General features: G+C 46.7%; 5 protein-coding genes across 5 annotated transcripts; 2 read left to right on the top strand and 3 right to left on the bottom strand.

The window, feature by feature from the left end:
- Positions 1-1,177: 1,177 nt before the first annotated feature.
- On the bottom strand, positions 1,178-1,513 carry BDW43DRAFT_314804 (uncharacterized protein; the record flags this gene model as incomplete). Its single annotated transcript, XM_032047908.1, has 1 exon — positions 1,178-1,513. One exon carries the CDS (start codon positions 1,511-1,513, stop codon positions 1,178-1,180), a length of 336 nt encoding a protein of 111 aa, XP_031896440.1.
- A 352-nt stretch (positions 1,514-1,865) lies between these two features.
- BDW43DRAFT_322088 (pleiotropic drug resistance family ABC transporter) lies at positions 1,866-6,425 on the top strand (the record flags this gene model as incomplete). Its single annotated transcript, XM_032049484.1, has 2 exons — positions 1,866-2,544; positions 2,614-6,425. 2 exons carry the CDS (start codon positions 1,866-1,868, stop codon positions 6,423-6,425), a joined length of 4,491 nt encoding a protein of 1,496 aa, XP_031896439.1.
- A 2,900-nt stretch (positions 6,426-9,325) lies between these two features.
- Positions 9,326-10,480, top strand: BDW43DRAFT_187010 (putative short chain dehydrogenase/ reductase). Its single transcript, XM_032038963.1, has one exon. It carries the CDS (start codon positions 9,470-9,472, stop codon positions 10,247-10,249), a length of 780 nt encoding a protein of 259 aa, XP_031896438.1. The 5' UTR covers positions 9,326-9,469; the 3' UTR covers positions 10,250-10,480.
- A 1,206-nt stretch (positions 10,481-11,686) lies between these two features.
- Positions 11,687-12,145, bottom strand: BDW43DRAFT_314800 (uncharacterized protein; the record flags this gene model as incomplete). The annotated part of the gene is made up of 1 exon (XM_032047907.1): positions 11,687-12,145. The coding sequence occupies one exon, from the start codon at positions 12,143-12,145 to the stop codon at positions 11,687-11,689; it is 459 nt and encodes a 152-aa protein (XP_031896437.1).
- Positions 12,146-14,578: 2,433 nt separating this feature from the next.
- Positions 14,579-15,151, bottom strand: BDW43DRAFT_287952 (uncharacterized protein). The gene has a single exon (XM_032043216.1). The coding sequence runs from the start codon at positions 14,894-14,896 to the stop codon at positions 14,636-14,638; it is 261 nt and encodes an 86-aa protein (XP_031896436.1). The 5' UTR covers positions 14,897-15,151; the 3' UTR covers positions 14,579-14,635.
- Between the last annotated feature and the right edge of the window lie 1,812 nt (positions 15,152-16,963).

Genomic DNA, 16,963 nt, shown 5'->3' with positions numbered 1-16,963 from the left:
CTTATCTTAATTATTTTAGAAGAGATATTGCATACTATCTACAATTCTACTAAATATATAGAATAGCCTCTCTACTCGCCTGACTTAAACCCTATTAAACACCTCGTTACGCCTGGGTATTCGGGCCGGAGCTCTGCTGACCAGTTAGCTGCGCTTGCCCAGCGAGGGTCAAACCTGAGCGTCAGAATCCACTGAGACTCGATAGCAAAGTGCCGTGTTGGTGACGTAATTCAGGGTCCCGATTGTGGGTGCGATAACTAAACCGTGAATAACTCAAGTCTAAAAGGCCCGGCCTACCACGTATACCCGATTGTGAAAAGAGTGCGAACGAGTTGATGCTGGTCAATTGATGCTAAAGGTACTCTGTAGCAGCAACATGGAAATTGATCACGGAGAACTAATCTAAGTACGTAAGGATGAGTGTCCCTATACATGCCGTGGTCATATACTAATCCATATACCATACTGTATATATCACGTGTTCGGTACATAGTTATTCGTCAGCTCCCCGTGGTTGCATTAGCGCGGCTCCCTCCGCCTGTCAGTTGTGATTTATACTGTGAGGTTGCAAGCTCCGTAACACACATATGGTTTCCGCTTAAAGAAGGCACCTACAATAAGAAGCTTGATACTAAAAACTGCCAGGATTTTGATAAAAAGAAAGATATTCTATAGAAAGCTTTAAAACAGTCCTGGAGCTCATACGCCAGAATATTCTAAAAAAAATATAGTGGGTAGTATACGACAGGGGGTTGAGGCGGTTATTCATGCTCAAGCAGGGTATACTAAATCCTAATATCCTATCTTCCGGTTTTTTACACATTGTTATGTTAAGTGGCCACTAAACCTTTATGGAGTTCAATTTCAGGCCTAAAGAACCAAAGCTATTTTAAATATACAGGATCTAGTATAGCAGGTTGAGTAGGATGGTTTCCGAAAACCGGTTGATTACTCAGACTTATTGTCAAGAACTAACTTAGTTATACGTAACATTGTTCCTCCCAAGACTTCCGCGACGCAATGGTAGGGTCTGGGCCTTTAGGCAACATTTTCATGTTGTCCACCACCGATGGGTGTCCGCGGATCCCGGGAATCGCTCAACGGAGCCTGGAGACAATCTGATTGTTTCGGGGCTGGTTAGGGTTGACAAACCTTGTTCATGAGCGGATCGATGGTGCTACATGCATGATCGGGCCCCGATGCGCGCAAGGTCCGAAAGTGCGAACGAGGGTTCGAAGGGCCCCACAGTATCCCGGTCCGATTGCGAGCCCACCCATGCTTTCCCGCTCCAACCAATCACTGGGTGATCTATCTCTAGGACCATCTGGAAGAAGATGGGATAAACCCAGGCAAATAGTCTCAGGGGACGTTTTTGGGCACGTCGTCGGATATCCTCTGCGGTGAGGTCATAAGTTCGGACTTCACGGGTCTTCTTTATTCTGGAACGGTTGACTGGGGCCTTGCGCCCACAACCAAGTGCGAACGATAGTTTCGGCAGGAATCTTATAGGCATCTTGTCGTCTCTGTTTATTGAGCCTTATGGTTGCAAGGAATATAAATTACTTGCCTCCCACGGAGGATTAGCAATCACTTTCATCAACATCATCTCTGTTCCGCTGATACAACGCGACCACAAATCCAAGGTCTTAATGTTAAAGGAGACTAGTTCTTCACATGGTGTCGAAAAGGACCTTATTTGGAGATAACGTGGCCAGAAACCGCATTTCCAACGCTAGCGGTGTCGCACCTTTCTTACCATTGTCGTCTTTGCCCAACACAGGACAGCCCTCGTGCCCTTGGGTATGATCCTATGAACCCTACTGTTGACATGGTGGTGCATACTGACACACCATTTTGCAGCGATAATGTCGTATCTTGGATCTTTCAGCCCAAGACCATCACGGTTGCAAGCGGTGCTTAGCCACAATACGCCTCAAGAAGACATCAACATGGAGCTCAATGACATGGTCCAGGGCGCTGCGCCGTTAGCCCACCTTGAAGGGGTCCAATACGAAGAGACTGAGCATGAACTGGATCGTGAGAGCACAGAGGCCATGGAGCATCAAGTGGGAGAGCTGGCGAAACAACTCACCCGCGAGTCGACCCGGTTGTCCAGCTCGCTGGACAGCCCATTTGCGGAAAAGGGTGCAGAATCAACAATCAATCCCCACAGCCCGAATTTCAAGCCGAAGGATTGGATTAAAACCCTTCTCGCAATTCAATCGCGAGATCCCGAACGATATCCAGAGTTCACTGTCGGTGTATCCTTCCGGAATCTTAGCATCCATGGATTTGGCTATCCCACAGACTATCAGAAAGACGTCTTCAACTCTCTCCTTGGAATTGGTAGTTTATTCCGCTGGTTGATAGGCCAGAAGGGCCAGAAGGTTGAGATTCTTCGCAACTTTGATGGTATGGTGAAGAGTGGCGAGATGTTACTAGTACTTGGTCGGCCCGGCAGTGGATGTTCAACGTTCCTCAAGACGATCGCCGGGGAGATGAACGGTATTGAAATATCCAAGGAGGCGGTTATGAATTATCAGGGTGAGGACTGCGGTCCCCTTCACTATCCAAGTTTCTTCACTAGTCTAATGTTGTTTTTAATCTGAACAGGCATTCCTGTGCGCAAGATGCAAAAGGCCTTCAAGGGCGAGGCGATCTATACGGCCGAGACGGATGTCCATTTTCCCAACCTGACTGTTGGGGACACGCTCTCCTTTGCAGCGCATGCTAGAGCCCCACGTCATCTCTTAGATGGGGTCACTCCGGATCAGTACGCTCAACACATGAGAGATGTGGTTATGGCGATGTTAGGTCTGTCTCACACCGTCAATACCCGCGTGGGAAATGATTTTGTCCGCGGAGTAAGCGGTGGTGAGCGGAAACGAGTCAGTATTGCCGAGGCCACATTGAGTCAAGCACCTATTCAATGTTGGGATAATAGCACCCGAGGCCTAGACAGTGCTAATGCGCTGGAGTTTTGCAAAAACCTGGCTTTGATTAGCAAATATGCCGGAACAGCGGTCTGCGTTGCAATATATCAAGCGTCTCAGAATGCATACGATGTGTTTGACAAAGTGACAGTCCTTTATGAAGGCCGGCAAATCTATTTCGGACCCACCAGTCAGGCAAAACAGTTTTTTATAAACTTAGGCTTTGAATGTCCGGAGCGCCAGACAACAGCCGACTTCTTGACCTCACTGACAAGCCCAAATGAACGCAAGGCTCGCCCAGGGTTTGAAGATCGTGTTCCTCGTACACCGGACGAATTTGCTGCAGTATGGAAGCAAAGCCAAGCGCGACACCAACTTGTCGATGAGATTAAACGGTTTGAAATGGAATACCCCGTGGGTGGGGAATCGTATCAGAAATTTGTCAGCGCGAGAAAGACAATTCAAGCTAAGCGCCAACGGGTCCAGTCTCCGTACGCAATCTCAGTGTGGGATCAAACCTCGCTGTGTATTGGCCGCGGATTCCAGCGTCTTCGGGCTGATTTCAGTATGACCGCAACGGCATTGATTGGAAATTTTACTATCTCCTTGATTCTAGCCTCTGTTTTCTACAACCTCCCCAATAACACATCCAGCTTTTACTCCAGAGGGGTGTTACTATTTTATGCGGTGCTTCTCAGTGCATTCTCGAGTGCGTTGGAAATCCTGACCCTGTACGCCCAGCGGCCTATTGTAGAGAAGCAATCAAGGTACGCATTTTACCACCCCTTTACGGAAGCAGTTGCATCTATGGTCTGCGATATTCCATATAAGCTTCTCAATTCATTTACATTTAATCTTCCGATCTACTTTATGACCAATTTACGTCGCGATGCGGGGGCATGGTTTACATTTTGGATATTCTCCCTTGTGACCACGTTCACAATGTCAATGATTTTCCGAACAATTGCAGCATCATCACGTTCTCTGTCTCAGGCTTTGGTACCCGCTGCAATTCTCATTCTAGGAATGATGATATATACAGGATTCGTGATCCCAACACGGAGTATGCTAGGTTGGTCGCGTTGGATGAACTATATTAATCCAATTGCATATGCGTTTGAGAGCTTTATGGTGAATGAGTTTAATGGTCGAGAATTTGAATGTGCCACAATCATGCCATCCGGGGGTCCATACGACAGTGTTTCTATAAACAATCGGATTTGTGACACTGTTGGGGCAGAGCCTGGATCAACGGTAGTGCAGGGTACCCGCTATTTGGAACAAAGTTTTAAATATACAAGACGCCATTTGTGGCGAAACATGGGAATCCTTATAGGATTTATGGTCTTCTTCGGCTTTATTTACCTTCTTGCCACGGAATATATATCGGAGGAGAAGCCAAAGGGCGAGGTCCTGCTATTCCGCCGTGGCCAACTGCCAAAATCAGTATCGGGAGGGTCTGATGAGGAGTCACCTACTGGCCCCGCTGCAGCCCCTAACGGCAAAACTTTGGCTTCTCAGACTGGAGCCAAGATTCAACGACAAACGGCTATCTTTCACTGGCAGGATGTCTGCTATGACATTAAGGTTAAGGGACAGTCACGGAGGATTCTTGACCACGTGGACGGTTGGGTCAAGCCTGGAACTTGCACGGCTCTTATGGGTGTTTCAGGAGCCGGGAAGACAACCTTACTCGACGTCCTTGCTACCCGTGTAACGACTGGTGTGATTACAGGGGAAATGCTTGTGGATGGAAGTCCCCGGGATCAGTCCTTCCAGCGGAAAACAGGATATGTACAGCAGCAGGATCTACATCTCGCTACGTCTACAGTTCGTGAAGCCCTGCGTTTTAGTGCATTATTGCGCCAGCCCGCGCATATCAGCCGACAAGAAAAGCTTGACTATGTTGAGGAGGTTATTGCACTTCTGGGCATGGAAACGTACGCTGATGCAGTAGTTGGAGTTCCTGGGGAAGGCTTGAATGTTGAGCAGCGTAAACGGCTGACTATCGGAGTGGAGCTTGCAGCTAAACCGCAGCTTCTGTTGTTTTTAGATGAACCCACATCCGGCTTGGATAGCCAGACCTCGTGGTCGATCCTTGATCTAATTGATACATTGACCAAGCATGGCCAAGCTATTCTGTGTACTATCCATCAACCCTCAGCCATGCTGTTTCAACGATTTGATCGTCTTCTCTTTCTGGCTAAAGGTGGGAAGACTATCTACTTTGGCGAGATTGGACAAAATTCTACAACTTTGGCAAAATACTTTGAGCGCAATGGGGCCCATCCATTATCACCTGGAGAGAATCCAGCAGAATGGATGTTGGATGTTATTGGAGCTGCTCCTGGCTCCCATAGCGACATAGATTGGCATCAAGTCTGGCGTCAAAGCCCCGAATTCGCGAAGGTCAAGCATCATCTCACTGAGTTGAAATCCGGATTGCATGGTACTCCAACCAAGAACAATACTAATGTAGATGAATTCAGGGAATATGCTGCACCCTTCTACATACAACTTTGGGAATGCTTGAAACGTGTGTTTTCACAATATTACCGCACGCCAAGTTACATCTGGTCTAAAGCCGCTCTTTGTGTTCTATCAGGACTTTATATTGGCTTCTCCTTCTTCGATGCTAAGAATTCGCTTCAAGGCCTGCAGAATCAGATGTTCAGTGTCTTTATGCTGCTGGCCATTTTTGGTAACCTGGTTGAGCAAATCATGCCGCATTTTGTTACCCAACGGTCTATATACGAAGTGCGCGAGCGTCCATCAAAAACGTATTCTTGGAAAGCCTTTATGACAGCAAATATCATTGTGGAGCTTCCATGGAACACACTTATGTCAGTGCTCATGTTTTTGTGCTGGTACTATCCCATCGGCTTCTATAACAATGCAAAACCGACACAGGCTGTGACTGAACGTGGTGGACTGATGTTTCTTTTTATCTGGACGTTCCTTCTGTTCACCTCAACATTTGCCCATATGATTATTGCGGGTATTGAGCTTCCAGAAACGGCAGGCAACGTCGCTACTGTCTTGTTCTCGCTGTGCCTCATCTTCTGTGGCGTACTCGCAACTCCAGAACAAATGCCGGGCTTCTGGATTTTCATGTATCGAGTCTCACCCTTTACGTATCTTATATCTGGGATGCTTTCCACTGGTGTGTCTGGTACCTCTGTGAGCTGTGACTCACTGGAGTTTCTCCATTTCAATCCACCTGACAATTTAACCTGCGGGCAATATATGAATCCCTTCATTGCCGCCAACGGCGGCGGATATTTGCGAGATGCTGAAGCGACGGCTGACTGTGCGTTCTGCCCCGCCAGCTCTACAGACACCTTTCTGCACCATTTGTCTATCAGCTTCTCAGATGCCTGGCGAAACCTCGGACTCATGTGGGTGTATATTGCTTTCAACATTTTTGCCGCTGTTTTGATATATTGGTTGGCCCGTGTGCCAAAGCATAGCAAGGCGTCGAGAAAGAGCTAGGCGGAGTAATCCTTTTTCTTTTCCTTGCGTTGATTTTATGTATCTACTCAACTCCCTTTGTTTCCGTTCCTGGTAATGCTGCGTGTGGTTTAAACTTCATTTAGAGGGTCTATTACAGGTGATGTACCATAGTTTCTTAATTATGTCAGTATCAAAACCCTAGTACAAGTTCTGATCCCCAGCAGAAGGGCAGAAGGCATCTTCATCCATCTGGAACGGGAGTTCCCGCAAAGTGAGCTTTTTGTATCCTGTGATATAAGGATTACCTTTATAATCTATTTTTTTCAACTTTTCTTTCTTTGTGAGGTTTGTGGGGGCTATAAAGCCTGTGGTCTATTTAGAATGACAGCGAACTTGAGCAGCACACGGTCGTATGTCTACGATAAACATAGCCCGAACCATGGACTCCGCCCTTTTCCGGCCCTCACCGCGGACAGTTCGAGATGTCCAGACTGTCAATGCATACGTTAACCCACTTTCGGGTCAGTCTGCCCTTGCGGGCTTAGAGTTCATCTGTCGTAACAAGAATGAAAATTTTGGGGTACATAGCCCCTGCGGAAGAGGTAGAGTAACCAAATCCTTTCCAATTTATGTGAAGCAGCGGTTCCTGCTATAATCGTGGATATTATAAATTTTCGTGCCCTTGTTATGTTATTACTGTATGCAAGCCTGTTCCAGTATAAAAGTCGCGTCCAATGTGTAATGTAAACCTAGTGCTGCAGCTGGGTTGCGTAAACTAGACCATTGGTCCACTGGCTAAGGGTTGGTCTATGCGATATTGTTTGTACAGCACATAGATATCTCATACTCAGGGGCTGAGATGCTGATCAGCTCCGTTCCCATCCCAGCCCATTTTGACAGACCGACATATAGTCAAATGATGCAATGCCCCTTTTTTAAGTGTTCTACACATTCACAATATTATCACGGCCTTAAGGCAATAGTACGTACTTTATCTGTAGGAACTTGGCTACGCACTTCCTCAGAGGTCCGCTGTAGTCTAAAGTTATTCTTCGATGATAAATAAATATCATTGGCAGACTCATGTTTAGCCATCCACCTTTCTTTTTACTGCTGTCTTTTACCTTCTTTTTCTTCTTCTTCTTCTTCTTCTTCTTCTTCCCTTGTATATAACAAGTTAAACTTGGTAATGTCCAGAAATATAAGCGAAAAATTCTATAGAACAAGAGTTCCCCTGTTTTCCTTCTCGTGCTTTATTCCTTTTCTTCTTCTTCAATTTTTTATGTATATCCTTTTCCAATTATGACGTGGCGGGCTACATGTTCTCGAAAACATGCTGACCCCTTTGGCGCTGTAACCCTAGTAAAGCAATTCCTATTCGTTACTTCACTCGGCAGGTTTTCCGACACTAGGGCGCATTCATTTTCCCCTTCCACTTCTATGCCGTAAGACGATGGCTGTTGTTTGCAGATGAGTTTACCTGTTCCAGGGTTACTGATCAAGTAACATGCTAAACAGGGTGAAAAATATAGTAATATTCGAATTCAGCTATACCTTGACACTCTTCCTGGAAAATAAACCCGAGGGCCGTGAGTTCTGATAGGATAGGCTCTCAAGGCCCCGCTGTTCAGACCGCTTTCTAGACCGAGCGATGGTATCTTACAGTACGATAGTAAGACAGAACAAGATGTATTTTACACGAAAGTGCTATACGCATGCTACCCAGTGTGCCCATCCTCTACCCGTGGCCGGAGCCAAACTTCCTCTCCCACCACCCATTTCTTTGGAGGTTGCCGTATCCAAAATCATTCCAAACGACATGGCTCCAAGGCTCCCTGTTTCGAAGCTTCATATGGTCCGTGATACGATAGAGAATCAGTCTGTTACCACGTCTCAGATTGCCGACGAAACTGAATGTTCTAGGCTTACGATCATTAATCTTCGCAGAAACTTACGCCAATTTGGAACTATCTCTGCGCCCCAGAACCGGGTCGGTCGAAAACGAACCATGAATCCGCTGCTGATGCATGCCCTATGTGATTACCTCTCTGAGAAGCCTCGTCTCTACCTCGACGAGATGGCTGTCTTCCTATGGGATAAGTTTCAAACCATAGTTACAACCTCCAGCATTCAAAGAGCCCTGATAGTGATAGGTTGGTCTAAAGAGGCAGCGTAACAGCGTATTAAAGAGCAGAATACGGATCCGAGAGACTACTACCTACATAATTTGTCGGAGTATCATTCGTACCACCTGGTATATGTTGACGAATTTGGGTGTGATAAACGGGTCGGATTTAGGTGCACTGGGTGGGCACCTCTTGGCCAGGCTCCTTTACAAGTAACACAGTTTCGTGGCGATCACGATATCAGATACTGTGTGCGTATGCGCAGGATGGGATCGTTCTTTCGCGTGTATTCCGCGGTTCTACGGATGCCGATGTTTTCAGAAATATCACAGCCCAGCTGCTCCAGCATTGCGGCAGATGGCCAGAACGTAAATCCGTCCTGGTCATGGACAAAGCGCATCATTCCATCACCCAGCGCAGATTGCACAGGTGTGTGCGGATGCTGGAATGAATTGGTTTATCTTCCTCCCTATCGGCCCGATCTCAATCCAATCGACGAGTTTTTCGCTGTGCTCAAAAGTCGGGAGATTGCGATATCTGTGGCTCCGCCTGCGGTGCTAAGATTCCTCGGATATCGCTATCGCCGCTCAATTCTTCGGCGCGTCGGATCGTTAAATATCATAATGGGGCCAAAATACTTTATTCTGCCGCTTTCTAGGACTTTCTAATCTTAGAAACCCGTTTTCCCCGCTTGCTGTCAATCGGCAAGCCGTCACCCACCTTTTCATTGAAAATCTTCACCCCGCGCTTGAAAATCTCTCCTTCTACCACCGCAGCATCGGATGTGATTTCTCTTCAGCCGTGGTCTGGGCAATATTCTCTCAAATAAGGCTCTGTTCTCACTCCCCTTGTTGAAGCCCTTGGAGATTTATAGTCCCATCTGGCCATCTGCGTGCCTTCGTTGAAAATACATCTTTATACCACCATTCTCATTTCAAGGGTACCAATTGCCGCAAAATGGCACGTATCCTGATAACAGGCTCTACGGATGGCCTTGGCCTCGAGGCTGCCCGTCAGCTGGTTCAGCGTAATCACACCGTCTATCTTCATGCGCGTAGCCAAGAGCGCGCAGATGATGCCAAGGCAAAATGCCCAGGAGCTGCTGGCGTGCTGATTGCAGACTTGACAAGTGTGGCAGAGACGCGCAAACTGGCCGAGGAAGCAAACGCGATTGGTACCTTCGACGCCGTTATTCTTAATGCCGGATTACTTTACGGACCCTTCCGCAAGACGCCAGATACTGGCGTGCCAGCTATGGTCTTCGTCAACGTTCTCGCACCCTATATTCTCTCCTGTCTCCTTACGCAGCCCAAGCGGCTTATATTTATCGCTTCTGTCCTACACCGAGAAGCCCACACGGACGTGAAGGATATTTTCTGGTTTGAGCGCGGGGAAAAGGAATTCCAGGATTTTCCCGCATACTGCGATTCGAAGCTTCATGTCATGCTTCTGGCTAATGCGGTGGCAAGGCGGTTTAATAACACCTCGGTCACGGCTGTGCATCCTGGATGGGTTGCTACCAAGATTGGAGGTCAAAGCGCTATCAACAAGCTGGAGGATGGTGTCGAGACATATGTCATGCTGGCCGAAGGGGATTATGATCAAAGTCTCACCGGTGTGTATTTTGAACCCAACAGGAAGATTGGTGAACCTCTCGCAGTGACAGCGGACGAACATTTGCAGGAGGTCGTCGTCAAAGCTTGCGAGGATGTCACCGGTCTTAAGTTAGTAGCTTAAGTTTGGCCTGTCGGCACCTATTCATAATCGGCGTGCATCTTCTAAGACCCATTTTTTTTTTTAAAAAAAAAAAAAAAAAAAAAAAAACATAGTTGGGTTTCTAAAAGCCGAGGCCCGGGCTCTTACTGGGCTGGCTTCATTTCATGAAATCGCGGTGTCCTTCATAACTACTAGTCGATCGCATGGGAGTCTTGCACGCGAGGATAGAAAGTGGCGTTTTATCGGATGATCTGGGTCGTGATTAGTTAGCTGCTGATCTAATAGTTAGCTCTAAGGCTGTCCTAGTCGTCCTTCTATGTATATCCAGCGATCGCGAAAGGAAACAACGGCGTGTCATTGCTCTGTCACGAAGAAATGCTTGTACATATTTTGATTTACCCAAACTGGAGACCTTTCCAATGATGGGTAAAATCGGTACCAGCGGCCATGCCACCGAAACAAAAAAAAAATGTCACTCAAAGCTATTCTCTCCCCGCGGGTAGGAATTCTGAGTTAGGAGTTGCACAGGGGTTGCATGAATATGTGTCAACGGGTCTGTGGCCGTTTTTACTTACGGTTAATATTCCATAACATTGTTTCTTTTGACTTTGATTATCCCAGCATGAGATGCCAGTTGGTCTACGATTGCCCTCGTGGGAAAAGCCGAAATCATAACGCTTTCTCAAAAAAGGACTCCATGTGGTTCCCGTTGCCATGGATGGATTCATAGCCAGGGCTTGCTCTAGAGGCATCTCAGGGTGGTCAGGGCCCAATTGATGGCTGCGGAGTCGAGCACATTCATCCATCACCGGTAAGGCAGCTTTGTCCTAACCTGAGGACAATTAAGGCCGGTGCTAGATTGGCTATACTCGTCAGAGTGTCAGGATGCTCGAGCCCGAGCACCCGCTTGTGGATCTCCATCACCTGCCCCTGTAGCTCTTCTGCCTTCTTCCACTGATCCCCAAATTTATATGCCAATCCGATCATTTCGGAACTTCTAAGCGTCTCATTATCCGGATCAAGTAGGTCTTTCCTTGCGTTCTTCGCTTTCTTTGCCATTCTTTCGACGTTGATGAAATCCCCTTTACTTCGTGCAAACGATGCCCATTTATCTTATATTATGTATATGCCTCCTGCGAGACTGTACATTGTATATAGGCAAATAGCACTTGGCGCTCTATCCCGTTCTCGAATATTCCTGTTAGAAAATTGCTGTAAAGCCTTCAAATAAAGTGTTCTTTTCAGTCCTCAAATCGGTTATGAGCTTTAAGCCATTCCTGAATTGCTAGTTGGACTACTCAGTACATCCTGAAGTTCTTTCTATCTACAATAACAGATACCATCGAGTAGTCTCTTAATATATATATATATATCGTCTTCGAATTTGTTAACTTTGTTAGATACGCTTGGGCTCTCTGTTTCGCTTGTATCTCTCCTATTACCTGTGTTATTTAAGTATTAGCCTTGCCGGTTGCGCACAACGGTGTGTAGATTGCATGGCGTGAGAAGCAGTGGGCCTCTCTGAGTCCCTTGGTGGATGACCCGCATCGGATTCCGCGGGCTGCGGGCCGGAGAACGCGGCTCTGCTGGGTAGGCTGTTGTCATATTGAACTCTTCGCGGACTGGATCTGCCAGGACTGATTTACTGGCCCGGGTGATACTCATTGAACCACAGATCTCCTCTTCCGAATCATCCGCATTGGTCCAGATGGGAGAGTCTCGGACCAGTTCGCCCGTCACTCCGTATACAATGGGCCAACTGCTCCACCATGATATCTCCGGCCATGGATCCTTATAAATGAAAGGACTCTTGCGTTTCGGCCCGCTAAAAGAGTCATCCAGAATGCCACCTAATAAGTTGCCTGGACTTGGACTCGCAAATCCTCTTTCAACCCGGACTACTCGGCCAAGACTCATCTCTGCGGTCCCAGGAATGGGAAGGAATTGAATGAAACAATATCAGCAAACCTAGCCCGTGATTTTTCCTATCTTGAAGCTACTGAAAGAAAGGAGAAGTCAACGCAAACGAGAGAAAGAAGCCGTGGTCATTGAAGAAGATCTATTACTGTGCTTCCGGAAACTGGTGTCATCACTTACACTCTCTGGTTGTTTCAGTAATCCTAAAGTGAAACCGGGCTAAACTACCTTTTTAGAGATTTACATGAGATTTTTGTGAATCCATGTATGTATTGTAATCCATAACAACCAGATTCGGCGACTTGGGTCCGTTTTGGACCGACTTGTGGGGATAAGAGGCCAAGCTTGACCTGGATCTATGGACGTACGTCCGGCTTGCTGTGCGACGGTCAACTGGCGGCGAGCCGGGCCTGTTGACCACGACGGCGGTAAATCATGCACTTGTCATAATTCGACATGGAGTTGACTAGATCTCCATAAAACGCGAGTTAGGTTGAAGGTTTCACTTTTTCGGTTCACCCATGGGTTTCCCAGGCTAACTGCATCATACCCAGCGTGCGACATTCTTACACAGTAGGGCCCATGGTGGTGCCGCCTAGCGACCGCAAGTCTGTTCGCATTCTATTGTCCAATAGGATCTCATCGTCCATCAGGACCCCACTGTCCTCCCATACTCTGAGGAAGTGTATGCCACTGTAGGATGTAGTGTTCCACAATATAATAGCTGGACCGCGCTCCCGCGGAAAACCGGTCCTATCCAGTATATCGTTTTGGCTTCAAAATTTTTCCATATCTAGGGTATCACCCCTGTGACAAATTATCTCAATCCATTCTATAATTAACATTCTGGCGCCAGAACCGGAGCATTAGATTTTACAGACCTTTGGGGCACCTACCTGAAGCTGTAGAAGTTGTAGCACTGACTTACATTGTCTAAGAGACAGACAGTTACTTCTCCGGCATCTCGAGTTTCCGGCAGTCTTGATATCAAAGGCCTTGAGAAATTAGATGGAGACTTCGTGTAACTTATAAAAGTCATAAAACTAGAGCTATATTATCCGAGAACTCCAAGTCCACAGTGTTTACTATATATCAAAGATACCTTTCTTAGTCCTGTCAAGTAATTTCATATATTCTTTAATTTTATTATCACTCTCCTTTAATAATACTCATGGCAGTAGCACAATGTTGTACTTATAGTCAAGGTGCTCTAAACTTAGTATACTTTCAGCCTAGCTGTTATCCAGATCACCGGGTTGCCCTTCATCTCCGATCTCGATTATCCCAATCCTCCTGGCCAGGGCTTCCCTTTGTCTTGCTTGGTACTCGACCGCAACACCTGGGTGTGGTATTCAAACAACTCTCATCCCGGCCCGTCTTCTGGCCTCTGCTCCGATCACGCTGTCTTCGAACACTAGAAATTCAAGGGGCAATATAGGCTTTGCGCCAGAGGCTGCTGCCGCCAAATTTAACAACTGCAGCGCCACGAAATATATATCCGGTGCTGGATGCTAATGCCAGCTCGATTCTGTCCCTCGAAGAAGCACTGCGTGCCTGGCTGAGGGTCGACAAAATCTTCTCCGCCCCAGGAAGTGGCTCGCAAGTCGAAAAGTGACGTTACATGTTTTCAGTTGACTCACGAGCGGATTATTCGCGGGAGATAGGCAAATTGGGCCTAATTGTGGAACGTGTTGCCGTTTGTCGAGACTGGAATACCTATGGCTGGGCTCGAATTGACGGGTCGACGGCAGCCCTTTTGTACGTCTCGAGCAGTTGGTTCGTGGATAAAGTTATTATGTCTTCAGAGTTGATGAGAAGCCCACCCCTGTCAAAAATGCAAGCACGGATACCCGGGAAAACTTGTTACTCTTTTGTTAGTGTACTACTCTTATATCGACAGCCCAAACACTCTCCGCAGAAGGTTATCTACAGGTGTCTTTGTTTGGTGGTTGATACTTGGTCTCACGGATAGCCATGGGAAGTGATTTGAGTCAACTTGATATGACTTGATAGCGCAGTGAGCAAAATGAGGGAAGAACTGAGTTGGTGTTCCGGGTCGTACGTTCAACTGTGGAGCTGATTTGCGGGGTTGGTTTCCGCTCCCATGCCCTGATCCGGTCTAGCATGGCCGCGTCCCATAGCGCCCTAACCTGTAGGCACCCAAAATCCTATAGGCTCTTTCAAGAGCCATAATTGTGTATCTGCATTGAAAGTAAGGTCTCTAACTTCCTGAACCTATCTAGGAGAACTGAATAAGAAAGGTAAACAGAATGGACTAAAGTAGGACCGAGCGAATGCTGAATAATGGATAATCTTGACCCACTCTGGTCGACAAGATAAAAGTGGAGGCCACTGGCAGCAAGTAAAGAACCGAATATCACAGAAGTACTGGGGATAATGTTTATCTAGGCAGACGAGGACCAGCCAAAATTGCATCAGTCATGAAATTATTAATTGCATACTGTTTGCAGATAAAAAGAAGGGGACCAATCAACGAGCCCAAAAAGCAATAATCTCATCAAAGTCTTCCGTCGCCGAGCTTTTCACCTCTCGATCCTCCTCGGTGATTTCCTTCCTCAAACGACAGACAACCCTAAGGCAGACGGAAGCTTTTTGCATTTTACCCACTGTTCCGAAAATGTTGCCCTTACGAAAAGGACTGCGGGCGATCTCATCTTTGTGTGCAGTCGGATCAACAAACCAAATGTCCAATGCCCCGTTAATCATAGAACTGAGAGAAGTTAGAGACATTTTCAGCAAATTTCAATGAGTATTATTACACCTACATTGCCTCCTCGCTCCGGCCCAAGCGGGCAATCTTACGGGCGACACTTGCTGTACAGAAAGCTTTGCTTCTCGCCGGTCCTGTGAGTATCGAGTGAGAAATGCAAAAGGATTGTGCATGTCTCCCACCGTTTTCTGTGAGCAGTTGGTCAAAGTGTGATAAGTGCCCTAGGAGAGTTAAGTAGGACGCCACCAATACCAAGTCTCTAGCGTATAATTTCGCCGGTCGAGGATGCCTAGTGGATTGAGAGGATTGAGATGACTTGTGGGTTCGCTACCATTACACTATTAAGCCATATCATCGCTTGAGCGACTTGCAGTGCGTAACAAGTTGTTTCCCTACAACTAGACCCAACCAACACTTACGTGACGTCAAACGAAATTGCTTCTTTCGGGACAGCGCGAGCTATAGACGCCATCACACCAAGAAACCGAGAGGCTACATGAACGTCTAGTTGAAGGCCTAATCCTCTAATAATAGAGACCTTGAATACTAGAATCCTATAGTTCGAAGGCTAAAGGGTGTACAATAATACGCTTGGTATAGCTGCGGGTCTGCTTGGCTGTAAAAGATATCGACTATCTTGCTAGGGTGTTGTGGTTTCGCGAGACAAGCGCAGATTCTAGAATGAACCCCAAGGGTATTAACACACATTTACACCGACTCAACAATTTTGGAGTTTAATTATTGTTATGTTCCTTGGCGTCAGGCGTAGCCGTTTGTAAGGTCAATATACTGGATCTAATCGAATCTATGACTCGACACAACTTGACAATTTTCAGACCAATCAAGAACATAGAACAAGAATACAATACAGGAGGAGCAAGAAGATTGTTACTGTATCAGAATATAAACTGGTTACCGATAAGATGTTTCCGTACCGACTCTAGATTCGGCACTGTGTCAGCTCCTCAGGCACTTTTTCTTTATTATATTGGTTTCTTAAAGATAAAGCGTACCGGTGCTGCTACATTTGGCATTATCCATGTTCCAGCATTGTTGGCGTTGTTGTCGCTACTATAGAGACCAAGGAAATGGTCGGGAGATGGTATGGTGGTGATTGTATGGCAGATCCCAAGACAAGAGCATGCGGCACTGTCTCTGTTGCCCCTGGTGTGGCGGCCCAAACGCTGCAGGAAGTATTTTAAGTTTGCTGTCAGGCTTTTCCCGGCATGGAATGAGATACATCGGTGTCAACTAGGCGAAATTCAATTGACGACTAGGTAACTGAGGAGGGTATTCCACTCCCGAGATGTATTGGTACCCAGCATCGAGTGCGACTCTTTAACGATCATAAAATCCAACCCTCGCGCCCCTAGACAAATCGTTAAATGAATGGCGCGATCAGAGATTCAAATCAATCGCTGAGATTCAGGAAGGCCTGTAGGCCGCTCTCCATGTTAATCTCATTATAAATGCTGGTCTCGATAAAGGGGTGTCATTGACGTCTGATCGATTCCAAGACCCTGGTTCGACCGATTACGCCGCAGCGGGATAATAAATCTTGACTGTGACTGGACACCAATGGTGGCTGTAGGGCGTCTGGGGCACTGTTCACGATCACCTGCACTGCATATGGATATACTGTTATTAGTATCGTTTCCGTGAAGTTCGATACTGTACGACCACCCACCGCCTTTCGCCGGTGGGTGGTCGGCAGCGTAAAGGCATTTTCACCGTAAAGGCAGATTTTGAAGCAATTCGCATTTCAACGCCTAGAACCTGTAGAATCTATAAAATAAAGCTGATTACGCGATTCCTCTGCCTTTTCACTATACAAAGCAGGACCTTGATCTTCCACAGGGGGCACAGAGGAAAGATAGCCATTTACCTCTTTATATGCCTTATCTGCCTTCTTCTTCTTCTTTAGCTTATCTTTGGCCCTTCTCTCAGCGATAGATCAATTTACATCCTGTACAGTCAGTATATCAATATTTAAAAGACCCTGAATCGCTTGCTTAGTAGTTTTATATTTCTGAGATTTCTGGACTGCTTTAATTCGCTCTAAAGTAGAGTTTATAGCCATGAGCTGC

The sequence above is a fragment of the Aspergillus alliaceus genome (assembly GCF_009176365.1).
Source record: "Aspergillus alliaceus strain CBS 536.65 unplaced genomic scaffold BDW43scaffold_51, whole genome shotgun sequence".
Lineage (NCBI taxonomy): Eukaryota > Fungi > Ascomycota > Eurotiomycetes > Eurotiales > Aspergillaceae > Aspergillus > Aspergillus alliaceus.
This window is presented reverse-complemented; position numbering and strand designations above follow the sequence as displayed.